The sequence below is a fragment of the Podarcis gaigeae genome, assembly GCF_964106915.1.
Source record: "Podarcis gaigeae genome assembly, chromosome: 5".
Classification (NCBI taxonomy): Eukaryota; Metazoa; Chordata; class Lepidosauria; order Squamata; family Lacertidae; genus Podarcis; species Podarcis gaigeae.
The window spans coordinates 2497447-2524915 of NC_139681.1; the positions used below are offsets into that span (position 1 = coordinate 2497447).

At 42.1% G+C, this 27469-nt stretch overlaps 1 protein-coding gene across 4 annotated transcripts in view; it reads right to left on the reverse strand.

The window, feature by feature from the left end:
* LOC310844654 (uncharacterized protein) overlaps nucleotides 1–27469 on the reverse strand; it is a 98321-nt gene that overhangs the window by 25104 nt on the left and 45748 nt on the right. For all 4 annotated transcript variants that reach the window (XR_014564207.1, XR_014564208.1, XM_083738992.1 and 1 more), the window contains one exon: nucleotides 17061–17160. Coding sequence is in view for 2 of the 4 variants with exons in the window: in XM_083738992.1 (XP_083595118.1) it covers nucleotides 17061–17160 (100 nt within the window). In the remaining 2 variants the exon portion in view is untranslated. The remainder of the gene's footprint in view (nucleotides 1–17060; nucleotides 17161–27469) is intronic.

Genomic DNA, 27469 nt, shown 5'->3' on the forward strand with positions numbered 1-27469 from the left:
CAACTCTACGATTCTATGATTCTAACTCAGTTTGGATACCTTAGAGAATGAGTTCATGGTGAGTTTCAGCACCTCTTTTTCTAGGAAAAAAAAACACTGTGGAAAGCTACCCCTCCCTTTGTCCACTAGGGGCACAAATAAGCCCAACTGAGTGATGCTACATGGACAATCTCTGCCTTATCAGGATTCCCAAATAATGTGCTCGCTTCCAAGCATGTCCAGGGAAACACACTTAAGAGAAGTTAGGCTTGAATATCAACAATTCTAAACCAAAGGGATTTCAAAATGCTTAGTTTGGGTTGGGTTGTGAAAAAGCCATGTGAGTAAAGAGAAGTGTGAACAATTACGTACCCTAGACTCTCCCAATGCTTACCAAGATTTCCAAAATAACCTAACATTCAGCTCAGGATTATGACACAATATTGCACAAAGTATTGAAAACTGAGAGTACAAGCCAGTTGAAGTTAAAACATTTCAAAAACTCCTGGATTCCAATGTGTATGCTTAAATATGTCATACTGAAATTAATGCACTTTAAAAATGCTCACTCGCAAGAGGTAGTTTGGGGACAATATAAACTTGTAGAGTTTAGCGTTAAGAGAGCAAATATATGTGTGTGCGCATGCTTTAACTATGCTGGTACAGAATACAGAATAAAAAAGAGGCAGATTCCAGCCAAAAATTCAGTAATTTGACTGATTTCAGTTGGAGTCAAACATGTGCTAGATCATGTCTGAAATTATTCAACATTACCTTTCTTTAACAGTGAATATTAGCTTTAGTTTATTAATTCACATTTCTATCCATATCCCCAAAATGAAACCCCAACTCGACACTTGGATGCATGAGGTAGAGGTGTGCACCAACCGCACGATTTGGTTTGGACTCTGATTTGGGACAGCCCAATTCAGTCTGAGGTACTTTGTAGACTGCCTGAGTAGATTTAAGTCCAAATCCCAATCCAGAAGAATAAAACTCTTCTGTTATCCCCTTTTACAGCTATAGAGATTAAAACAAACAAACAAACAAACAAACAAACAAACAAAAACAAAGAAACAAACAAACTGAACTCCCCCCTTGATATAATTGGATAAAATTTGCAGGCACACCGACCCTTTCTGAGGTAATGAATCCTGCTGTATTTCAAAAGGGTGGTTGCAGTGGTTTTCTTGTGAGAGCAGCCTTTTCCATGGAGTGATAAAAAAGGATTAATGCTCCAGTCTACCCCTTCACACTGTTAGTGCTGCTGGTTTTTGAATGTCTGAATAGGGCTCTAGTGTGACCAAGAAAAATAACCCAGGGTGGGGCTATGCAGGATTGATTCTCGGTGCCTCGGGGCACCAGGGACAGGGCACAGGTATAGCTAGCCTAGACTCCAAGTGTGTCCCTGACGACATCCCTTTACTATCTCCCATATAACCAAGGAACTGCCATTCTGTGGCACTCCATCAACACTAATGGAGTAGGGCCAATATATCAATATAGCTTCATTTTTACTTACGGTACATCTCTGCATTTACTACCAAATGTGCAATCCAAGTATGCAATGTGCAACTCCCATTATTGCTAGAATGTGATATTAAAGGCAGTGTTCCTAATTATTTTTTTAGTCCAAGCCCTTCAGCTTGTAGCTCTTTATTAACACAGTGCATCAAAAAGATACTAAAATATTATCTTTAGGATTAATGGAAATCGTTGTCACTCCTTTAGCTTGCTGGATAAATAATCTTACAGTCTGATGGTATGAACAACCAGATTATGAAAAGAACCCTTTTCATAATTATGTGACACAATTCTGCAGGCTTTTCCCCTTTCCTGCTGTGAGAAGCTTATGGATTTCCTTTTTGCCTGTTTGTTTGTTATAAGCCTAAAATGATATTTGAGAATGAATGAGTTTGGTTCCATAGAGTTTTAAATGAACATTTAATTGTTTAGTACCTCACTGAAATAATTTCTTTCCCCCACTTACTACATTGTCACTTCAGGTATGTACAAACACCACTGGGTTCATGTATAAAGCAAAACAAAACAAAACCTTGCATCTAATATATTTTACAAGGGCATCACTCAGTGTTACCACTGAAATGTTGCCTAAAGCAAAATAAGAAGTGAAAAGTATAAGAAATTTCATGACGAAACTAAAAGCATTTCAGTACAATTACTAAAAATGTTCAGGGTGGGTGGGTGCAGTTCTACTGGGTATCACCTGATTTAGCCTACCATGAAATTAAAAATAAAATTTTATTTTGCCAACAAATTTTAAATAGATTAAATCAATAAGACTAGCAATAATTTATTTGTGCAGCACTGCTTTTTGAAGCTTGAAAATAAAATTACCTCCTCTGACTTCATAGAAACATCCTACTAGATTGCACAAAAGACAGAAGCCGTGTGTACAGCAGCTTACTCTAACCTGGGGCAATCCAAATGTTTTGTGCTACTACAATTCCTGACTGTTGGTTATGCTGGCTGGGGCTGATACAAGTTGGAGTCCAACAGCATTTGGGAGCAAGGTACCGGATTGGGAGGGGCTAGTGTAAATTGGGAAGGGCTAGTGCTTCCACTTTGGAGTCTCACGTTCTGTATGATTATGAACAGAAGACAGATCTCAGAAATGATAACCTCATTCAGGCATTTGGGGTCTTTGTTAAAAAATCATGCAAGGAAGGAAGGAAGCACACAGCTCTCAAGTGGCAACTGGCTGCTACTGGACCCAGAGAGCACCCAGGTCCTATAGAGTCTTCTGTGCAATGTAGAGCCTTGGGAAAGCAGGGCTCTACATAACACGAGGAGCGTAACCAAGTAGAAGCAGGCTCTTCACGTCATGCAGCTGCTCCTGAACTCGTGGAAGGCAATGAGGGAATAGAGCTAGCATGCTCAGGCTCATTCTTCCTTCCCTGTGTTTAACCAGGATGCTGAATAGAGTTCCTAGCTATTACTCATGAGCAAAAGACTGATTCCTGGAAATGGTAGCTGTCTCTCACAGGGAAAGTGATTGCAAGATTAGGCCATACAAATTGTGTGGTTTGTTATACTAGTCACCAGTGCTTTCTTAGCAGAAGAAACGTTGGGGTTGACATCCACCACAAAGATGACTCAATGCATGACAACAAGCTGAGCAATTGAGTAATGGTCTATAACAATCATGCCTCAAGCTCAGTTATTAAAAAACAGTTTTAGCAAGAAGTGCAATGTACTGCAGTGTGGTGCTATAGCAATTGGGGGAAAGGAAAAGGGGAGTTTAATATACAATGTGTATCAGACCTCTTAGATTCTTTGTCATTAGGAGTTTCAAATACAGAAGTTCAATATTCTATTACTCTGTCTCCACTCATCACCCCATCTCATTTGCCTGAGGCTCATCTTTTGTGCTATAAAGTACTTGCTGGTGCTACACAAGCAAATAAGTGCTCCAGGCTATTTTTGAAATATTTTTGATGCAAAAAGTTGGGCTTCTGAGATTTTAAAATAGCAAAACACCTCCCTTTGTGGTGTTTCAGTTTTCTGTATTTGTTCACAACTGTGATATTATTATAATTTATTGAATTTGTTAGTCCCCTTTATATTGCCCAGGACACTCCAAAATGACTTATAACCAACCAGATAGACAACCATGCTCGCTGCCTTGCCCCTGTGATTGAGGGGGCCTGGGGCTGCATGATATCAGCGTGCCATGTGCACACGCCCCACAATAAACCCCACATAGAGACATTAACACCAATAGGAAATAGTTATGCAACTTCCAAGCCAACTATACACTTTCTTTTTCAGCACAACACAGAGATGTGGCCACATGACATCCCTGAGGGCAAAAAGCAGGACACACACCAAAACCCCACTACGAAACCTTTCTGCATTGTCTTCACTCTGAATGGGAGGCAATCAAACTTTGTCCACTGCTATGGATGGCATGTGGTGGAACAGTAAAGAATATTATGGATGAAATAATGGGAATGTATGGGAGCTAACAGGCTAGGCACACACAGACAAAATGGATCTTGTCTGGAAGCGTCCGTGTACAAGGGTTAAACAAAAACAGTGGTGGCTGCACCTACTGGGACTGAGTGAAAGGCAGAAAGGGAACAGGAGGTGGAACCAGAGCCAACTAACTGGCCTTTTCTGCAGTGGCTCACCATTGATGGAATGCTCTCCCCAGGGAAGCTCACCTGGCACCTTCCTCACATATCTTAAGGTGCCAGGTGAAAACGCATCTCTTCAACCAGCCTGATTAACACTCTATGGCTTTTTAAATGTGTTTGTGGGAGGGGGTTTATTGGTTTCTTTTTGTTTTATTATGTATTTTGTATTTTTATGTTGTGAACTGCCCTGTAAATTTTAAATGATACAAATTTAATACACAACAACAACAAATATTCTAGTTTTGTCCCTGGAGCAAAGTTCTGTAATGGCAATGCTAAGGAGGAAGCTGAGCGCCAGTGCCTCGACCTCTTGGGCAGGGTGTAAGTAAGCAGGCTGGTGAGGGCTGGCTGAGTACAGGCTGAGGATGTTGAAGGCAACTTGAAGACCTTCAACATCCTTGAAGACCAACCTCCACTGAAAAGGAAAAGGCAGCTTAGATATTACCAGCAGGGTTCAAATGCTGGAGTGGATAGCAGTGAGTCCACAAAAGTGCTCAGCACAGCAGGTATCCCTCTTCCTTCTGGTAAACACCTTGGTAGTCCAGTTTAGAGAAGATGAAAGCTGTCTCCTCTTCCCAAGGTTGGAGCACTTCCTGTACACATATTTTAAAAGGGAAAGTTTAAAAGAACCAGGGAAACAAAAATGAGGAGGAGCGGCTCCAAGGTGAGAGGAACACATGGGACAGGAGCTTCAAACTGGTGCTGATTGAGATATGGAAAGATAACCATCGAAAAAATTATCTTTAAGAAAATAGCATTAAAATTCATTGCCCCAGGAAAGACTTTTTAATCAAAACTCCTTGGGCTTTTTATACTTTTTAAAAATTAAATCTCATTTGACATCAGCTTGAGGCTCTTTTCTCTAAAAAGTGGAAGGCTTTTTAATGGCCAATTTCATTTTGGCTTCTGTGCTCCCTTGCTGGAGGAGTTATGCTGTGTTTTCACAGTGTTACATTTTGTTTTAGGTCAGGTCTGCACAACCTGTGACCCACCCGGCACAACGAGCCTGCCTTGGACTGAGAAAACAGTCAAGCACTTGGCAGAGTGGGGCATGTTGTGGCAGACCTGTAGATAGTTTTTGGCAAAGAATACATTTACTGAACTAGGGCCCGTTTCTGTAACCAAGTTGAATTATTGCTGGTTGAAAGGGAGATTAATCTATTCACAGAGGGTTATAAATTTCACCACTGGGCAACTTACGTTAGTCACACACACAAGGTGTCTATGGAAGTATAGGATCTGACAAATGTTTAAAATTTGAGAAGAATGAGAGCTGACTGCATGAGGAAAAAGATCTTTTTGCATAGGTTATTCTATTAACAGTCCATCCCCCCCCCACTAAATCCCCCCCACATCAGTTTCTGTCAATGCACTTTCCCGCATGGCTACCTGATAAAGGGGCGGGCCTCTGAAAGAAATACATACTTAATAAGGCCACACATTTATGTGCTGCCTCTTCTGCATCATGAAATGTGGATTAGCCAGTGAAGCTTTCAAACTGGCTGACATGAAAATTAGTGCTTGGCAAGGTTTGCGGACGTCTGCTTGCAGCAACTTTCTGGACCCCTCGGACATTCGCTGGAGGTCTGGCATTCGAGTGCTTTGGCTGCACCACACCAGACCAAGTGCAGACGGGCGGGAATGCAGACGGACACGCAAAGCGTTTAAAATAGGAAACACAGCTTTTGTGCTAGGGAGGGTGGTATAACAGGTGCGTGTATATTAGGAACTTATTTTAACAAGGTTTCTGTTACACACGGACTGCCAGCACTCTTTCTTACACACACAGAGAGAAGTTGGATGGGGGTTTTTTTGTGTGAAAGTCAGACAGGATAACCTCACAATGACCTCCAATCTGGCACACGGCCATGAGGGAGAATTTTGAAGGACTGTCCCTCAGCGCTGCATTGATTAGATTTCTTCCCATAATACTCCCACTGTTTCTGCTCAGTAAACCTTACTGATGATGGAGCAGAGAATAAAGGCAGATGCGGAAAATAAAAGCTGATCTCCATGTGAAAATGGGCCATAAAATTAACAAGACTCTTAACATCAAGGTAGTCCTCTATTCACTCTCCAGACTGGGGTGGGGAAATGCTATGCTTACAAACAAACAAACCCCAACCTCATTCAAATTCTCTTGTATTAAAGCACTGTCACTCTCAATTATTTATAAGAACAAGCTTCAAGCAACCAAGTTCTCAGACTAAAATTAACTTTTTGCATACATTGTTGGACGGGATTTATATACAGTGGTACCTCTGGATACGAACGGGATCCGTTTCGGATCCCCATTTGCATCCTGAAGCGAACGTAACCCGTGCCTGCGCGTTGTGATTCGCCGTTTCCGCACATGCGTGTGACGTCATTTTGAGCGTCTGCACATGCAACCCGAAAGCGCTCAACCTGAAGCATATTTAACCCGAGGTATGACTGTACTGATAAAAAGTACAGCTATCTGTTTATTAGCTATCTATTTAATAATGAGAAGAAACTGAATGTGTGTCGCAGTAGGGCTGTCTCTGGTGTTGTGTTCCAAATTTTCTAACCTCAAAGTCAAGGGGGTTAGGAAATCAACTGTAAACTCCATGGGGCACAGTGGGCAAATACTAGCCAAGGAGATGATCCACACTTGTGGGAAGGCTGTGAAGGGGAAGGAACTGGTAAGGGCTCTTCTCTCCATGCCCCAAATAGGACTTGTTTCCTGAGTTTTGTTTCCCATGAACGTGGTTGACCTAATTCCCCTCCGGGTCTGATACAGCAGTGGGAAGCGTTTCATATACACTCAAGAGTCCCTTAGTTCTATGGTGCCTGTATTTCAACAAACCCTCAAGCCATTTCAACACGTGCTAATCTTCGCCAAACAGTGGTACCTTGGCTGTCAAACCTAATCTGTTCCAGGAGTCTGTTCGACTCCTGGTACCGTTCGAAAACCAAGGTGTGGCTTCCGATTGGCTGCAGGAGCCAGCAGAACATGGGAAAAGGATCTCTGAGTATTTGTAGACCCCGAGCTTAACATAAGTCAATAGTGTGATGCAGCAGCAAAAAAAGCTAAAGCTATTCTAGGCTGCATCAACTGAAGTCTAGTGTCCTGATCATAGGAAGTCATAGTACTAATAGGGCTGCCACACATCCAGGAATTGGGACTGTCAAAATGCAGGTTTTTGCTGACTCAGCAAAATGTCCAGGAAAACCTGGCTGTACGGCAACTAGGGTGATTTTTTAAAAAGAAAAATGCTGCAAAAGCCTTTAGTTTTGGGGGGAGAGATGTTCCCCCAAAAAACTCAACAAAAGCTCACTTTTGGAAATATGGCAACCCTGAGTGTGGTCAGAAGGACATCGTGGTGCTGGAGCATGTGTAGAAGATGATTGAGGGTTTGGAAGCCAAGCCTTATGAGAAGAGCTAGATAAAGACCTTTAGAGGCACTAAGCACTTGGCGCCCCCATATATATCTAAATCAAAATATAAACAATAATAAACCATATTTTGTATTTTTTAAAATGAAACAAAACCTACAGTAAGATGGAAAATAATGTTAAGTTTTGTATACTTCCACTTTATATTTGAAAATAATACCCTCCTTTTTCTAATTGCAAAGTCTTTGATCACATCCTCAAAACTAATCCTACATAACACTTCTACCTCTACCTAGTAGAGATACGGCACCCTGCCTGCCTTGTTGCACAGTTGTTCTGTTGGGATTTTAAATATAGTGGTACCTCGGGTTAAGAACTTAATTCGTTCCGGAGGTCCGTTCTTAACCTGAAATTGTTCTTAACCTGAAGCACCACTTTAGCTAATGGGAATCCCGCTGCCGCTGCTCCGCTGCTGTGTGATTTCTGTTCTCATCCTGAAGCAAAGTTCTTAACCCGAGGTAATATTTCTGGGTTAGCAGAGTCTGTAACCTGAGGCGTATGTAACCTGAAGCGTATGTAACCCGAGGTACCACTGTATACTTCAGCTGAGAAAATGAACACGCAGCTGAGCAATTTGTGACCATTAATGTTTAAAATCCAGCAATGGAAAATTACTGTGGTGCCCCCCTTTTCTAGATAATAATAATAATAATAATAATAATAATAATAATAATAATAATAATGTGGCTAACAAGCAATAATAAAAACAAGTTGAATGATTACAACTTAAAAACAAGATTAAAATACAACAAATACAAAAGAATACGAATATTAAAATGCAGCCTCATCACAGGAGGAGAAAGGAAAAAGAAAGAGAGGGAGGGAATCAAACTGGCTCCAAGCCAAAGGCCAGGCGGAACAACACTGTCTTACAGGCCCTGCGGAAAGAAATCAGATCCTGCAGGGCCCTGGTCTCATGAGGCAGAGCGTTCCACCAGGTCGGAGCCAGAGTTGAAAAGGCCCTGGCTCTGGTTGAGGCTAGTCTGACTTCCTTAGGGCCCGGGACAACTAGGGTGTTGTTATTTATGGACCTTGAGGCTCTCCGTGGGGCATACCAGGAGAGGCGGTCCCGGAGGTACGAGGGTCCTAGGCCGTGAAGGGCTTTAAAGGTCAAAAGCAGCACCTTAAATCTGACCCTGTACTCCACCGGGAGCCAGTGCAGCTTGAAAAGCACTGGGTGAAGATGCTCCCATGGCAGAGACCCCGTGAGGAGCCTGGCTGCAGCATTCTGCACCCGCTGGAGTTTCTGGGACAGCTTCAAGGGCAGCCCCGCGTAGAGCGAATTACAGTAGTCAAGCCTGGAGGTGACTGTCGCATGGATCACTGTGGCCGGGGTGGGAAAGGTAAGGAACCAACTGCTAGATGACCTAAGGACAAACTTATTTTGCCTAATGGTTAATTCAGCCTTGCTTATAAGGCACAGTTGAGGGTATTGGGTATGTTTAGCCTGGAAAAGAGAAGACTGAGAGGAGATGTGATAGCCATCTTCAAATATGTAAAGGTCTGTCCCATGGAAGATGGAACAAGCTTCTTTTCTCCTGCTCCAGAGGGTAGGACCTGAACCAATGTCTTCAAGTTGCAAGAAAGGAGATTCCGACGAAACATCAGGAAGAACTTTCTGACGCTAAGAGCTGTTCAACAGTGGACTCCCATGAGAGGTGGTGGACTCTCCTTCCTTGGGAGGTTTTTAAGCAAAGGCTGGATGGTCTTGGATGATCTAGTTGCAATCCCTGCATTGCAGGGGGTTGGACTCTATGACCCTCAGTGTCCCATCCTGTTATACAATTCTATGACTGTATGTCCATGAGTTCTAGTGTTAGGACAAAGGCTTTACTCTATCTCAGTGGATGAGCAGCTTCTTTTTCCATAGACCACTTGAAAATTGCCGAGGGCCTTCAGGGACCACTTTATGATTTTTCTGCCTATTGTAGCAACTGAAATATGGCTGTGCTAGATGTGGTGTGATTTTAATTACATTTTTAATACTTATTCTATATTGCAGGAGTGTCCAACAGGTCAATCGCGATCTACAGGTGGGTGGGGCAGGGATCACTGTTGATTGCTGGGTCCCTTTCCTTTGTGTTGGTAAAACAGAATCCTGCCCAACCCTCCACTGTTGCACGATCTGCAGAACGGAAGAGGAGTTCACTCAGTGAGGCTGTTTGTCTCCCCAGCGATCTGTTTGTCTCCCCTTGATCTTAGGCCCTGTAGCCATAAAAAAGTAGATCGCAGTCTCTTGGGAGTTGGCTACCCCTGCTATATTGTATTACAATTTAATTCCATAGAATTAAAATTGTAATACAACAAAATACCATGTAAGGGATAAAAGAAGCAATTAGAATTTGATCAAAGATCAATATGAATTGCTAATGCAATGGATGTGCTGCCTGGTATGTCTTTCATTTTAAAAGATAAGGAAGAAGAAAAAGAAATTGATGGAGAGTATATGGTGATTGAGTGTGTGAATGTGTCTTTGTGTGCAATGTCGTGTCACAAATCCACCACAATATGGAGAGAGGAAGGGATAGGGCAATGCCCATAGAAAATGTGAACTTTCCTGCAGTGACAATGGATCAGAGACTGTATATGGGGGAGTTTGCCATCTCACCATGTAATCAATTATCAAGACTGGTAGGGAGAAATCCTTAGACACAGCAGCTCCAACTCTGCCCTCCATAGCAAAAGGTTGCAGGTAATATTCAGAGAAAAGCACAGCTGGTTTAGCGTCTCTGTACATTCAGGCGACTCTGATGGAGAAATGAGTTAGAGGCCTCTCTGTAGTATTTGCTTCTTGCCAGGAACACATCAGTGCCAAGAGAAAAGAACCGTTGGTGGCACTTGCCCAAGTTTGGCTCCTCAGATTCTGGGTCTGGACTCCTTCCAGACACTGTAAAGTCGTTTGCAAAGGCAGCCAGTCAGCAACAATAAAAAGGCTAAACAAAACACACCAATCTTGTATTCCCATTGAAATGCCTTCCATGCCACAGTTTACTTTCTATTCCTCACAGTCTTTGTTAGTCATCAATCAGCCACAAAATGGCGCTTTATTTATTTCTGAGAGGGGGAAAGACATGTAATAATAATGCACAATTAAAAAGGAAAAAGAGAGAGCCTATCTTTCAGTACCAACAAGGAGACAGTGTGGAAATTATATAGTTTGGGAACCAGGCTAACGTGTTTCTCGATTTTAAAGATTAATATTCTATATTCCCCTCAGTGTTTTTCCTATGAGTGCTTCTGTACTTAATTAGGATGTTCCATCTATGCAACATTGATTTTAGCAAATTTACATGTTTTACTCACAACTCTAGTAAGTTTGGCCCAAGTTCCAGTACGCCCATATAAAAATACTGTATACCGAAATTCAGCATGCATTATGAATGGTCAGGGCAACCCAGGGACTGCGAGTCAAATTTTTAAAGTGCCTTATAGCGCAATCCCATCTATGCTCAAAATAAGGTGCACTGAGTTCAGTGGGACTTACTCCCAGGTAAGTGAGTATAGGATAGCATCCTTAATGGGTTGCCATATTTTGAAGAGCAAAAAAGAGGGTGTGGAGCCCCCTCGCCTTGCACACAGTGGACACACATGCCATACCCTCCAACACATCTCTGATGAAAACAGGGACATCCTATTCCATTAGTAGTAGTAGTAATAATAATACCTGCCTATCTGACAGGGTTGCCCAGCCACTCTGGGCGGCTTCCAACATATATATAAACATAATAAAACTTTAAACATTTAAAAGCTTCCCTACAGAGGGCTGCCTTCAGATGTCTTCTAAGAAAAAGATGCAATGTAGAAATACAATATGAATACAATATAAAGAAATACAGTATGAAGATCCAAGCAGTATGGTGATCAAAGGAAAGGAGCAAAGCCTTGGGGGGGGGGGGGAATGAGGTGTCAAGTGCTTCAGCCATTTCCTCCACACTTTCCCTCCCCCACCCCCACCCCACCCCTTTCTTTGGTAGGTGCTTCAGTCTGCTAAGATTTCAGGACAAACACATACCTGCAGGACCTGCTTAAACCCCCCCCCCCCTTTTAGGCAAGGCTATCCAGACATGTAGAAGTTGACATGTTTGAATCTCTTCTTAGTTTACATGGTTCATGCTGGGATTGGGCTCATCCAAAGGGCAAATCAACTGGTTGCTACCTAGACCTCTCTGAGCTGTTGGCCAAGCCTTGCCTAAAAGGGGGGGGGGGTTTAAGCAGGTGCTGAAAAGAATAGACACCTGCCTGGTGTCAATAGTCAGGGAGCTCCAAAGTGCAGGTGTGGCACCTATAACGGTGCCTGCTCTGCTGACTGAAGTGGTGGACTGGGCAAATATGGGATAAGTTGACCCTGCAAGCTGTTAAGGGCTTTTTGTACCAATAGTGATACACAACTTTGCCTGGTAACAAATCAGCAGCTAGTGCCAATCTCTGAGCAGAGGTGATATATGCTGACAGGGTCTCACTCCTGTCAGCAACCACACTGCAGTATTTGGCACTAGCTGCAGTATCCAGATCAAGTGCAAGGAATGCTCCACACAAAGAGCACTGCTGAAATCCAGCCTTGAAGCCACCACTGCCTGAACCACAGTATCCAAATTCTCCCAATTCTCCCAAACGGTCAGAGCTGCCACTCCAGGTACGGCTGCTAAATGTGCTTCTAGCCACTGAAGCTACTTCGGCCTCCAGTGACAGAGCTGGTCCAGAAACAGCCCCAGACTGCATACCTGCTCCTTCGGGATGAATGAAACTCCGTTCAGGGCAGGCAATCAGACAGTTTCCCTGACATGGGAAAGCATATAAACTAAGGCCAGTAGAGCCTGAAAACATATAAACTAAGGAAACCATTACAAATTAACATAAAAATTACATAGTTCCAGAGTTGTATCACTATCAGTTCCAATGTTAAGAAATGTACAGAATAGAGGGATCCAAAAGAGCCACGGTCTCAACCCTTTGGGGAAAAAAACAGGCAACCACATGCTACCGATTAAACTTTGTGTGTTTGTCAAATTTCAGGGTTAAAGATTCAGCTGTTTTGAATTATTCCCTCAAAGGAAAATACCAGGACAGTGTTTTAAAAAGTGTTTGGGTAGAGTGGGAAGTTATCTACCCTCCTATATGTCAAAAGGGGTTAGGATGAGGGTGGTGCTGAATTCAAATACAGAAAACGGGAAATATAGAAAATATATGTTTAGTTAGATTTGTGACACACTGGAAGCATTCAGTTTACAAATTATATCAGAGCAGGCCTGCATAACTTGTGACTTTGCATAACTTGGGACCTTGCCATGTGCTTGACAGAAAATACTGTCAAACAACTTTAGAAAAATACCATGTGTGAAGGTATGTGGGGTATACAGTGGTACCTCGAGTTACAAACGCCTCAGGTTACAAACTCCACTAACCTGGAAGTGTTACCTTGAGTTGAGAACTTTGCCCCAGGATGAGAACGGAAATTGTGTGCTGGTGGCGCAGCAGCAGCAAGAGGCCCCATTAGCGAAAGGATGCCTCTAGTTAAGAACAGTTTCAGGTTAAGAACGGACCTCCGGAACGAATTAAGTTCGTAACTAGAGGTACCACTATAAATGATTTTTAGCTACGTGAGGCAAAATTACAGGGGCAAAACCCATGACAGTGAAGTAATGGTTTAACCAAGAAAGAGGATCCATTCCATGCTGTTTTGCTGTGCTCTATCGTGGTGGTCTGCGCACTACAAATACTCTAGGAGACACTCCTTGAAGAACTCCAGCTGCTGAATGGCCCTCTTTAAACATACTACGTGCCCCTGTGTGTTTATAAAGTATCTGTTTCCTTTAGACAACACTTCTGCAGCATTCCATCTCTCCTGGCAGCCCCCAGGAAAGCTATGGCAACAGGTGGGGAAACCATGCACAGTTCTATCAAAATCTTAAGAGCCTGTGCGTTTGGCATAGTGCCCTCAAAGCTCATGGAACATCTCTAAAACCACTATGTTGATTATAGCCTGCATTTTGTGTTTGTTAGAAAAACCCCAAACCCTGTAATACCATATGCAACAAAACCTGAAACCTAACCCTGGTTCATAGAAAAGTTCACTAAAGGTCAATATCCTCTTGAGAAAAGTTTGCTTGATGTGTGTGTGTTGTATGTTTGTCACGTTAGGTCCTGATCTGACATTCCTCTTTCTCTGGGTCTCTAAGAGGAATAAAATCTCCCAGAACAAATGAGGCTCAGCTATCTCAGCTCTCTTTTGCTGTCTGAGCCATCACCCTGTATTGTCTGTCCCGCAAGCTCTACGGCTAAGGCACTTGGCGCTGCCATGGTCTTACCTTGACTGACCGGGTGCCATTTTCTGCTCCCAAACTGGTCTGGTGCCTTTTTCCCAAGGCTCTGCCCTTTGCTGGATTGTTCGTCCCTCAAAAACCATATCAGGTTCAAAAATTTCAAGTTAAGCCATATTCAAAACCGATCTGCAAATCAAGCTATCACTAGGGTTGGCCAGGGAGTGGCGGGGAGATCAATGCTCCAAAGTGGCAGTTTGGTGTTTTCAAAGTATTGGAGTTACCATAACGACCTAATGTGCCATTTTATATAAATCGTTTTCATAATCATGTATGTAAGCATTGTTGCCTTGACAACTAAAATAATAGTTTTAATATTTCTTTTTCTTTTAAAAAATCAAGCTATTGTTAGATTAACTGAGAAGTGAATCTTGAAGACATTCAACACCCAAACTAAATAAAAATGAATTAATATTAAGCAACCCTTTTATGCCTTCCTTAAAACTAAACTTCCCCCAAACAAAAGTGATATTTTGACATAGCTTGCTTCTCTTGATCCTTCTCCTAAATTTGTATACTGGAGCCACACAACAACAGGAAGGATCCCAACAAATTTAGAAAAGAGGAGAGGTGGGCTTCACACAAGTGCAGTCTCCAATTGCTTGGGAAAGCCCTGGAGAGGAGGGGGCTTTAGGGGCTGTGGAGAGGCAGGGATCTTCCACCTCATGGGGGCCAGGCCGACCAGGTATGAGTTGCTGTGCTTATTAGGCCTGACACTCCACCAATTCTGTGCAGATCGTGTTTCTGCTTATAAAGAGTTAACTCCAGCTTCATTGTGTGGTTTACTGTTGGCCAATGACACCTTTAGAATTATCAACACACAATGAACATCACAGAATCAAGAAGAAATAAGGAGGCAGATGACTATCACTCATATTTGTCCAACTCTTACTTAGCCTTGGGATTTTGACACACTCTAGGATGCAACTCAATCCTGTGGATTTCAACCAGAGCTGCAGATTTAGCCAATTCATGGGTTCCATCTTTAGATTACGAAGTATTTTGACTCAAATTAATTGGTTAAGAGGTGGTATTGTAAGGATTCTCAGAGCAGGGTTCAAGAAGTCCAAAAACCCATCTTGTCCAGCATTCTGTTCTCACAGTGGCCAAGCAGATGTGTGTAGGAAGACCACAAGCAGGATCTGAGTGCAACTGCACTCTCTCCAGTAACTGTTTTCTCCAGTAACTGGTCCTTACAACTCTACCCAGAAACCTTTGCTCCCTAAACCACTCTTCTACCTGCCAGGTTCCAGATGCAGGTGGGGGGAATGTAAGTAACCAACTCAACACTTCTGACAACAAATAATCCATTCCCAATTTCTGGGAAAGTTCTGATCTAGTCTCTGCATCTCTGATTACTGCATGAGGGCACTCTGCTACCCTGACCAAGCAATGCCATGTTGCACATGCTGTGCACCTGAGTATTTCAGGAAAGAGGCTATTTTATGGCTCTGCTGAATTCAACAGACAGCAGTCTGTCCTCAAGCAGAATAGAACCAGGGTTGGAGTGGTAACAGGTTTTTCTAGCACAGGGGTTTCCAGTCTGTGGTCCAGGGACCACCAGTAATCCACAAGTTTCATTCAAGGGCTCCACTGTATGTCCACAGTAAATATTAACATTCATTTTTTAACTGAAATTTGTTGCTTATTTAATTTCTTAAATTGCCTTTTAGTGGATTACAATCTGAAATGGAATACAAAATGCAATATAATAAAATAAAATATAGAAGAAATAAATAAAAGACATAAAATAAGCAATAAAAACACAATTAAAATCATACAGCATTAATAACAGCCAGAAAAATCATTAAGTGGTCCACCAAGACCATTAACAATTTTTGAGGGGTCCATGGGGAGGGTAGGTTTGGGAAGCAAATCTGAGCTAAAATCCTTTAGAACCACCCCACTTCCAGTCATTCACTTTCCAGAAAGCCCCCCTCCCCTGAACACAGAGATGTAGGTTGTAGATGTTATAATGCTGATCTTTCTCCAAATCACGGACAACCTAGATTAAGAACCAGAAGAAAAGTTTCCTCTTGGATGACCTTGCCTGGTCACCTGGTGAGACTTCCTGTTCACCCGAAGCAATCAGGCAAGTGGCTATTTACGCAAAAGGAAATATTATGTGGAACTAAATTTGGCATTTTATTCAAGTCCTGTAATGAATGTTTTAACCTGACATTCAGAAAGTGTGTTGCCTTTCAAAAGAAAAGCAGTAAAGCTGGCCAAGTACAATAAAGCCAAATAAAGGCCACTCATTTGTTTTTTTCATAGCAACAAACAGATCAAATGTTACTTTTTATTAAAAATGTGTTCGATATTTTTAATTTTAACATGACGGCCCCCCGCAAAAAAACCCCTAGTATAGCACCACAGATTTAAAACCACCAACTGATGCTTACCTTAGATTATTTCACTATTTCCCCCAAACCCCTTCTCACTTTTCTCCAGAAATTAAAATACTGTTTCCTCCCACAGAATCAAAGTTTCTTTTGAGTTCACAACATTTAACATTACTGGTAGTGGAATAATTTAGCTGCATTGGTATTGCACTTCAGCCAAATGAGGGTAACATGTAATGCGCCCATATAAAGCTTATGCGATCATCTCAGCACCACTGTGACGCAATAAGGCTCTTTACTGCTTATAATTGCTCCACACGCCTATGTGAGAAGCAGCCTTTTAAAGTTTTTATACCCCTGCACCTGACACAGAGAAGAGGTGAAGCCCAGCTAAGCAGAAGTGGTCAAAGCATTGCAGCACATAAAGGAGAAGCCAGGAAAAGTATGATGGGAGTCCAGTTCCTACCCAAGCTGGGTGTTTCCTCCCGCCCCACAGAAACAAAGTGCACATCCTTGCGGTACCTAAGCAACTGCAGGACATCAATTCCATTATATCCATTACTCTGAAGGAATTTCATTTTGATTTAATTCCAAGTTCAGTAAAGTTAGGATGGTAGCTTGAAACAGGTAAAATAAATATTTTGCTTCTTTCCTTGTTCAGACTGTAGCTAGAAAAAAATATTCTTTGAAAACATTGATATCCAAAAAAAATTCTCCTTTAAAAATACAGCATTGAAATTTAAGCATTGTGGGAGGGTATTGTGAAAAGGTAGCTCCCACACAGCTAGGACAACATGCATTTTAATAACTTGTAAATTTTGATCTAAAAGGTACAGTTTGCTTACCTAGTACCACCCAGATGATCTAAGAAATGCAGCCTGGCCTTGCTGAAAGAAACTTGGAACAGTGAGTGGCAGTGAATGGAGCCCACATATCTTGAGGGTGCTGAAAAGAAAAGAAAAAAATGGGAGAGAAAGAAAGAGGTAAGTTCATCTGGAGTGTCTGCCTTTAGAACGAGCTAAAAGAATATTAGTGGTGTTCATGAGTTTATGGGGGCCAGAAGTCTTTAATCCCTGGACTCAGCAAGTGTCAGGCTAGCCTCCTGGTAAGTGCAAAGCGAACCAAGGAAGGAGCTCTGTGAGCGACAGCGAGTGGGCAGGGCTCCTTCCTCAACTCGCAAATAGTGAGGAGGAATAAAGCTGAGAGCAGTGATGTGGCCTAGGAAGGAAAGCAGCAAGCAGAGAGCCAGAGCGAGCTCGGTTTGAATCCATGCCAGATCTCTGTTTGAATTCAATGTTGCGGGCACAGGAGAAACAAGACCCTTTTGGGGTGTTAGGGCTGTGAACCCTTGCAGTGCAGGCTCACGTTGTAGATACGTATAAATAAATCATATATCACAGACACCACAGCCTCCAGAGTCCCTCATTCCAAAAGGAAAGCTGCACCCTGGGTAGGTGCCTGGAACCCCTGGGATATCTCCACACTCAGCGGGATGCAAGAGGACTGTTTTATTGCTTCAGAAAACCCAGCCCACGTGGTGATATCTGGGGAAGAACCCCAAAGGCACTGGAAGGAATCAGAAAATTTGGAGAAGTAGCAGGCATCTGATTAAAAAAGACTAAGTCTAAAATGTTGGTGAAAAATATGAGAGACAATGTTAAAACTGAACTACAGATAAGTACTGGTCTAACAACAGAGAAAATGGTTAAATACCTAGAAATATGGTTAACAGCAAGAAGTATTAATTTATTTAAATATAATTATATTAAAATCTGGTAAGAGTTTTAAAAATACTGAAATATGAGGAAGGATGAAACTTTCATCAATGGGAAGGATGTCAGTCATAAAAATGAATGTGTTACCAAAGATGTTATTTTTATTTCAAACAGCTCTGGCAATCAGCAATGCAGGATGCTTTAAAGAATGGCAAAAGGATGTTTCTAGATTTGTCTGCCAGGGATGGGGGACAAGGATAATGTTATGTATTGAAGTTCTCACCCTGGCCACCAGGAGTATTGTGTATATAGTTTTCACTCAGGTCCACATCAATTACTTTAGGCGGGAAATCCTGGGTTGTTGTTGCTACAATGTTGACAGCCGGCTGCCTATAAAAGCAGGCTGGCTGACCTGTTGGCTGTTCAGTTCTGTTCCAGCTTACAAATAAAGAGCTGCTGTGGAGAAATCACTGTGTTGTCTGCTATGTCTACCCACTATTTAACAGATAAAATATAAAATTCTGATAGATGCTAAAGGAAGAGGGGGATTCTCTCTGCCAGATTTAAGATTATATTATGAGACATCCTGTTTTTGCTGGTTAAAGGAGTGATTGACACTGAGAAACACACAGGTTTTGGATCTAGGTCACGATAATAAATTTGGCTGGCATGCCTATTTGTGGTATGGAAAAACTAAAATGCATAAAGGTTTCCTGAATCATGTAATCAGGAAAAAATGTATGGAATACAGTGGTGCCCCGCAAGACGAATGCCTCGCTAAACGAAAAACCCGCAAGATGAAAGGGTTTTCCGATTTTTTAGCGGCTTCGCAAGACGAATTTCCCTATGGGCTTGCTTCGCAAGACGAAAGCCCATAGGGAAATCTCCGGGGACAGCGGGGAAGCGCAGCGCGCCTTCTCCTCTGTTCCCGGACCTGTCCTAAGGCTTGCGGTGGGAGGTCCGGGAACAGAGGACAAGGCGCGAAGGGCTTCTCCTCTGTTCCCGGGGCTTGCGGAGGGAGGAGGGTTTTTCCTCCCCACCGCCAACATTCAGAACAGCATTCTGAATGTTGGCGGTGGGGAGGAAAGCCCTCCTCCCACCGCAAGCCTTCAGGACAGGTCTGGGAACAGAGGGGAAGGTGCGCACCTCCCCACCGCCAACATTCAGAAGGCTGTTCTGAAGGCTGGCGGTGGGAAGAAAAGCCCTTCTCCCCCGTCCGCCTTCAGAAGAGGTCCAGAGGGCTCCATCCATTAAGGAAATCAGCCCTGAGTGCTCCCTGGAAGGACAGATCGTGAAGCTGAGGCTCCAATACTTTGGCCACCTCACGAGAAGAGAAGACTCCCTGGAAAAGACCCTGATGTTGGGAAAGATGGAGGGCACAAGGAGAAGGGGACGACAGAGGACAAGATGGTTGGACAGTGTTCTCGAAGCTACGACCATGAGTTTGACCAAGCTGCGGGAGGCAGTGGAAGACAGGAGTGCCTGGCCTGCTCTGGTCCATTGGGGTCACGAAGAGTCGGACACGACTAAACGACTAAACAACAACAACAACCAAATGACAGCAAAGGATTTATGACCAATGCCATCACTGTCACTGCTAGTGTTTGGAACAACCAGAACAAAGATGGGGGGAGGACCTCAAGGTGCTGAAATTTGAATTTTTGTTTCACAATGGCTCATGGGCTTGGTTACACAAAGATATTCATCACGTCACTGAAACATCCAGTGAAGACTTATATGTGTCAAAGATGCATCATGGAGACCAACTACTTTAGGCAGAACTTAACATCAATTCAAATATCACACACTGCACATGGATTCCTATGTAGAAATGACATGGAGAAAAGACAGAGTGACCCAGTCATTCCTGTTCCAAAGTCAATGGTTATAATTTCCTGATAGGCCAGAGCTCAGGCACTTCTCAGTTCAGCACTGCCTGGAAAATGAGGGAGATCAGATACAACTGCAGAAAGCAGGGTTCCCCATTCTCACTGAGCTCTCTCTCCCCCTCACAGCAAATGCCAAAAACATTTGCACCCCTAGCCTACTTCCTTTCTTCAACAAGCACTGCAAGGACCGGTCCACCCATGAGGCAAAGTGAGGAGACTGCCCCGGGTGGCAGGCTCCACAGGGGCAGCAGATTCTGATGCAGATCTTTATTCCCCCCCCCCCTTGTTCCTGATGCAGATATTCACTCACCCCTTCCTTCCTGGCAGGGAGGGAGGCACCATTTTGTGGTTCACCTCAGGTGCCAAAATATATTGGGCCAGCCCTGATACCTGGATAAAAGAAATTACTCCATATATGAAAATGAATCTGTTTTATTTTTCCCACTCCACACAAGTCTGATGAGGACCTTACAGATTCAAAAGCTCACAACATTTTAATCTATAATATGTTGGAAATTCCAGCTTTGCCTATTCCTTTTCCACCTTTTACAAGTGGTTATGAAGTTCTGAAACAAGCAGGACAAGATCAGTGACTGCTTATACTTAGAATATGGCAACGCAACTTCAGGGGAAAAAATATTTTCTTGACAAGAGTCACTGTTAATAATACTCAAAGGAATGTGCATTATAATATATACAGATGTGTGTGTGTTGTGGCAAATATTAGTTGCAATTGCAACCCAAAACAGCAGAAAACAACAGAATGTAGTTGCAACTAAGCTAAGCTGTAGTCAACTGCACTGATTTCAATGAAGTCATGAAAACTAACTTTTGCTAGGAAGTATTCAGGTTATAACCAATGTTTTGAGATGATTTAACTGTCTTTTAAATAGATGCTAAATCAGTTAACTTAAAAGATAATTGCATATTACCAACTGCTTAACTTAGGTCAGGGGTCTGCAACCTTTAAGACAAAAAGAGCCACTTGGACCCGTTTCCGAAGAGAAAAAAAACTGGGAGCCGCAAAACTCGTCATTATAAAAAATAACTTTTTTGGCACTTTTTATTATTTCTTTGTTTGACCCCTCAGAATTACTCCTCCTCATAGAAATAAACGTTAAATTAACAAGTTACCTTTTGTGTGTGTGTGTGTGTTCTTCACTCCCCTTCAAAACAGTGACCAGCGTACATGCCCCTTACAATGTAGCGGGCGGGCGGAAAGGTGACGTCGGGACGGTGCGTGACCAATGCACGCACTGCCCCCATGTGACGTCACAGCCAGTACAGCGCCCGCCATAGTGAGGAATGTCGGGGCACACAATGCGCCTCCTCCCCTCGCTAGTATCCGCCCCAGAGCCGCGGCAAAGGTATAAAAGAGCCACATGCGGCTCTGGAGCCGCGGGTTGCAGACCCCTGACTTAGGTGCTTTCTGAGATATTGGAGGGAGAATTTCTGCAGTCACTCCCTGCTTGTGGAATGCTCTCCCCAGGGAGGCCTGCCTGGCGCCTTTGTTACAGGCAAAACAGTCCTCTTCTCCCAGATTTTTTGCTTTTATATAGCCTTTTAAAATGAGGGTGGAATACAGTTTTGTTTGTTGCTTTGGTGTGTATTATTGTGTTTTCATATTGTCAACTGCCCTGTGATCCTCGGATGAAGAGTGGTATAGAAATTTAATAAACAACAACAACAACATGTCATACAATTTACAGTGCAATTCTATACATGCCTACTTAGAAGTCCAAATGAAGCTTTTTAAGTGTGTACACTGTACAGTACTGAGATCTTAATAAACTAAAGATAATTTTAGTTATTAAAAAGCTCGTTTTTAATATTTAATTTTTCATTCCTTATAACAGAAAATATATCAGAAACGGAAGGAGGAGGAGGAGGAGGAGGAGGTGTGCATTACCTAGCAAAAAGCAAGCAGGTGTGCCATTACACAGCAGCCCCTATCCAGGATCAAAATTGCCTTTGCAAATTGAAATTGATTAAAGTTTTAAGTTCTGGGGGTGGGGGAGGAAACCTGAGAGACATTTCTGGGAAATCTCTCAGGGGCCACATGTCAGTGGTGGCTGGGTTCAGAAACAAAAGTGGGTAAATAACAAATGTACACGTTACTTTTTCGGTAAGCTACTTTTCACACACACACGCAAACACCTTTTTCTATCCTCCATTCAGGCAAGCAAAGGGCAGAGTTCAAGGAGACATTCCAGTCACATAAAAGCATTCGAGGAGGTTGCGAAGCCGGGCCAGGGAGGTGTGTGGTCTGGGGAGAGTCTCGAGGGCCAAGCAGAGAGGGTTGGAAGGCCACATTTGGTACCTGGGCCTCAGGTTCCCCACTCCTGTGTTAGCTGATTAACCTACTGTTTAAACAGATTTTTAAAAATTCAGCCCTGTTTCCCCCACATAATAATTAAAAAATAATTTGCCAATATCTTTAGTAGTGCAATGTCTGACTTGGAAAATGTAACGCATGCCAGATGGGTTTGCTTGTAATCCCTTCATCTTTAGAAATTGTACCAAATTTAACTGCTGACACAAGCAGAAGTTATTCCAGCTGAGCAGACTGGCCTACAAACATTACTGGTAGAAGCAGCTGAATGTATTTAACATCCTTCTTAATTATAAGATGGGGAAATAATATTGTTACCTGATGGATTCAGGTGTTGATTTTTATTGCTTAGGAAACATAAGTAAGTTCACAAGTTCTAGGCAGGGTAACGTTGGTTGTCAACATGAAACCTGTCTTCCTCTGAAGAGCCAGATGTAAATAACCCTCGAGCAGCCCATTACTACTTCCATACACCTGAATACCACTTTAAAATCTGTGAAATGAGTTTGGAACAGAACTATGAAACCAATTAGAAGTCTTTTATACAACTATTTGGTGAATCAGCAAAATAATGACGATAGTGCCACATAACTTCACATGACCACACTTTTATATGTGAGTCACTCGAGTCTGCTACTGAGGTATGCTGCCAACATTACACTTCTCTATTTGCATAGTTTAAAATATATATTTTATTTATTCATTTTACAACTGTAAAATGAATAAATAAAATAAAATAAAATTATTTATACCCCACTTCATTTAAATTCAAAGGCTGTGGGCACAAAACATCTATATGATAATGATCTACATGTATGTGAGAGCGCATGCTGTCAACCAATTGCTCTTGAATCGCTTAATTGGCCCACACATCAGAAGGATAAGAGGAATGAGATGGTAATAGTCTGAAGAACCCTTGCCCCTTCATATCATATGCAATGCATTCCTCCAATGCAATAGCTCATTTAAAAAACAAAACAAAAGGAAAATGGTCTCTTAAGGATCCCTGTGACATCAAATGTCAGTAGATTAGTTTTGAAAATTCAGAACTCATATGGCAAGCTGGCCTTGCCCATGTCCCTGCACAGCTTCTACATACAAAACACACGCAATTATAGCACCAAGCCCAAGAGTATGAAGTGCAGTATAAAGGCTAAATTTCAACTTGAAATCTTTCCTCACTTTAGGGAACTCACCAGGTGAATCTAGGCAAGCTACATCATGTAGGAAAACACAGACCTGTGATATCTCCAACCAAGAGGTATTCTAGTAAACTGGTTGTTCCCAAGTGGTGTGCCACTGTAACAGGAGGGAGAACCATGAGCATGCCAGTGAAAAGTTATTAAGAAAGGCCCCTGCAAAAGTCTGGGCATATCTAGCATTGGCAAGGCAACATTGTGCATCAGGGTTCCCGACACTGAGTGTTGTTGCGGGGATTTGAACCGCCGACCTTCTGATCTGCAAGTCCCAGGCTCTGTGGTTTAATCCACAGCGCCACCCGCGTCCCTGTGTTCCCCTAGGGTCTTCCGAATTAAGAGTCCCTTTCATTGCTTCATAAAAGTGAATGGATACTTTTGCTTCATTCACTTGTATGGAACCAGAAAAATAGGCGACAATCAGAGGGAGCACCACTGTCCCCACATATCAGAAAGGAATGTTGTTGCCCAAAGGGGTTAGGGTGGGAAAGCGGGGGGAACTGAGCTTCCCCTTGAGGGGTTTTCCAATTAGCTTGGAAACTCTATAATTTCTGTTGCCTCAAGGAATTTCTTGGTCAGACTATTAGGTTAGGTTACCCAGCCTGCCTTTTCCACTGCCATAAGTCAACATCACCTCTGTTAAAATTTGAAGAGGGGTTGTGCATTATTTAATGCTGTATTGACTTTAACACTTGATTGGAAGCTGCCCAGAGTGGCTGGGGAAACTCAGCCAGATGGGTGGGGTATAAATAATAAAAAATATTATTATTATTATTAGGGACACGGGTGGCGCTGTGGGTAAAACCTCAGTGCCTAGGACTTGCCGATCGTATGGTCGGCGGTTCGAATCCCCGCGGCGGGGTGAGATCCCGTCGTTCGGTCCCAGCTCCTGCCCACCTAGCAGTTCGAAAGCACTCTTAAGTGCAAATAGATAAATAGGGACCGCTTTATAGCAGGAAGGTAAATGGCGTTTCCGTGTGCTGCGCTGGTGCTGGCTCGCCAGCTGCAACTTCGTCACGCTGGCCACGTGACCTGGAAGTGTCTTCAGACAGCGCCGGCTCACGGCAGGGGTACCTTTACTATTATTATTATTATTATTATTATTATTATTATTATTATTATTATCATTATTATTATTCAATTCCTAGGCTTTCCCTTCCAATGAACACTTTTGTCCACCCAAGGTTTTAGTACCAAGTGACAATCTCCATTTTAAAAAAAACCTAACTGAAACCTCAGACTAAGAGCAATATCCTTTTGAGTCAATGAAGTCAGGAATAGCATTTATAATTTCCTTTTAAGATACACAAAGCTGTATGATTTTGATTTGCCTAGACTGGTGCATAAGCACAAAAGTGCAGTATATAAATCTTTGTGTAAGAAGTAAACCCCAACAACCTCAAACTAAGAAAGCAAATATAATATCAACATTTGTTGTAGTACTCTAGGAGTGCCTGAATAAAAAAGTGAACTGGCACTTAACACCTTCCTGCAAACGTTAATATAAGAATATGTTCATCTCTTACTAAAATAGACAGGAGATTGTGGCTAGTTTTTACATAAAAAGTTTTACTAAACATTGACAATTTAAAGATAAACTGGGCTGACAACAGAAAGTTTCGTAATGAGAGTATTGCTGCTTCCTTGGGAATGAAGCCAGATTTTTAGGATCCCATTTCACCTTTCAGAAAAAATGTTCGTGAAACGTACTTCCAAGGAAACTAACATTGTTCTGTAAGTGGTCAGGGGGAATACTCAGCTGTGAATTGGTATCTGCTTTACCACTTCATAAAGAAAAAATAAATTAACATTTCTAGCTATGCCAATCCCTTTGCCTAAAAAAGCCAGCAGTTTTCTGAAATGTACATGCAGCAGCAAGGCAAGACTTGTACTTTACCTTGGACCTTTGTTCTTCTTTACTTGCTCTGGCTTTCCTTGTGGATCTACTTTACATCTGCAAATGGGTCCTTAAGTTATAAAAGGGCACCAAGATGCATAATGGGCTGCGTGGCCGAAATGGCTTCCGGAAGGAGGATGCAAATCTAAGCTGCCACCCCCAACTCTCTCCAGCCCGGTCGGCCCCCACCCCTCCAGGGTAAAACTGAGATGGACTTCCACAAATAGCTGGAAAGTTCTATTAAGAGACTGTCTGATGTGCTGCCAAGATCTTTGATAGTCTTCCAGAGTCCAGAGGTCAGATACTGTTTATTTCGAAGGAATATAGGTACTTTGTAAGCCATCCGATATGTGATACTTTAGTGTACAAGAAAGCATCAGAAAATGCATCAAATACATGAAAAATAAATGTGGTCTCTCCCATTTCCACAGCCACAACTAGTGATGTGATGTGAGAATATTCTTGAGAATATTCTCTGCTAGAAAATTATCCAGAGAATATTCTCCACAAACTGTAAATTCTAATGTAAGAAACAGTTTTACAACCCACATTTAAAAAATCTAGTAAATAATAAGTCAAGCTGTGATACAGCCAGTGTAAGTAATGAATAATGATTTTTTGATCTAGTTACATTACTGGGAATTGTGTCATTCACCACTGGCAGTTCTGAAATGTGAGATACAGAAAACTTTTTTTTTTTTTAAAGTTTTTAAAATGCTATTCATTTAATGTGATGAACATTTGAATTCGTATGTATTTCAACTATATGTAATAGCCTTTTTCTATTTTGGTGTGACCTTATTCTTAGCAATTCTATACCCTTGGACATACAGTGTGATTTTTTTTTTTTTTTACAGAAAGTATCTTTAATGCTTTATAGACTTAAAGTACCTAGGGCTACACAATTATGTGTAACAGCATGTGAGGTGGCCTTGATTTAAACAGTTGATGTTTCAAGTTGACGGGTAGCGGCAGGCTTAGTGATTAACCTGAGTCATTCACGTTGAATTTTCAATTTCAAGTTTGGTGCAAAAAAATCAAAGAATATTAATTCACCACATTGCCCCACTGAATAAATATCTGTACAGTTTTTGGTTGCCATCTGAACAAGTTTACCCATGAATAAACATGTATATTAACTAATTATATCATTTTCAATACATTAAAATGATATCATTTTCAATGCATTAAAATGAATATTCTCCTATTTTAAACGAAAATTCTCTATTATTCTCATTAATCAAGAATATTCTTGAGAATATTCTTGAGAATATTCTCCAAAAGATTTTTCTCAAGAATTTAACATCACTAGCCACAACTGGATTAAAAGATATGGGATGAGCATGTCACAATCTCAAACAGATTTTGTAATGGTTTACTGATTTAAAACATTTGCATCTGATTGCCCCTGAGGTGGGATGACTTACAGTAGCTAAATTCATAAAACTAACAAAAAAGAATTTTCTTTAAAGTTACAAAAATATTTCTCATATAATTGTGAAAACTATTCATGTAGAGCTTAACTCAAATGCCTCTCATGTTCTCACCCCCTTCAGGAGCAGTGAAAAAGAGGAGTGGGTTGGCTATTTTTGTAGGATGGGCCAATTTTGAGGTTGCAAGAGGATGAAACTTGATGGCAGACCTAGTTGCTGTTGGCTGACATCTTAATTCCCCTTGATGTCCCTGGAAAAAACCTCTACGCCTAATGTAGCATTCTAAGGGTATTGAGAAACTGGCAGCCTGCAGGGGCGAGATACCTAAGGAGTCTTGGGGTGTTTTGTCCTCACCCTCAAAATTTGCCCCACCCTCAAAATGCTAAAGAAGGGTCGTAATTTTAGTTGAGAAATTTAGCTCAGCCCAAATAACAAGGAGAAAACTATCATTCCCTTCCATATACCTGTGTGTGTGTGTGTGTGTGTGTGAGAGAGAGAGAGAGAGAGAGAGAGAGAGAGAGAGGGACAAACTGAGCCCCTTCCTCGACCTTCCCCCTCTAGCTAAGCTGGGGATGGGCAGAATAACTGGTCATTACTTCCATTGGAAGGTTAGCTATAAGGCTCCTATGTAGGTCCAGTACAACTGTAGGGTGGGAAGACCCAGAACTCAGTGCATGTAGAAGATCCTCCGTTTATTTTACTATTTATGTGTGTATATTCAACTTACAGACTGCTTAAGGTAAAGGTAAAGGGACCCCTGACCATTAGGTCCAGTCGTGCCTGACTCTGGGG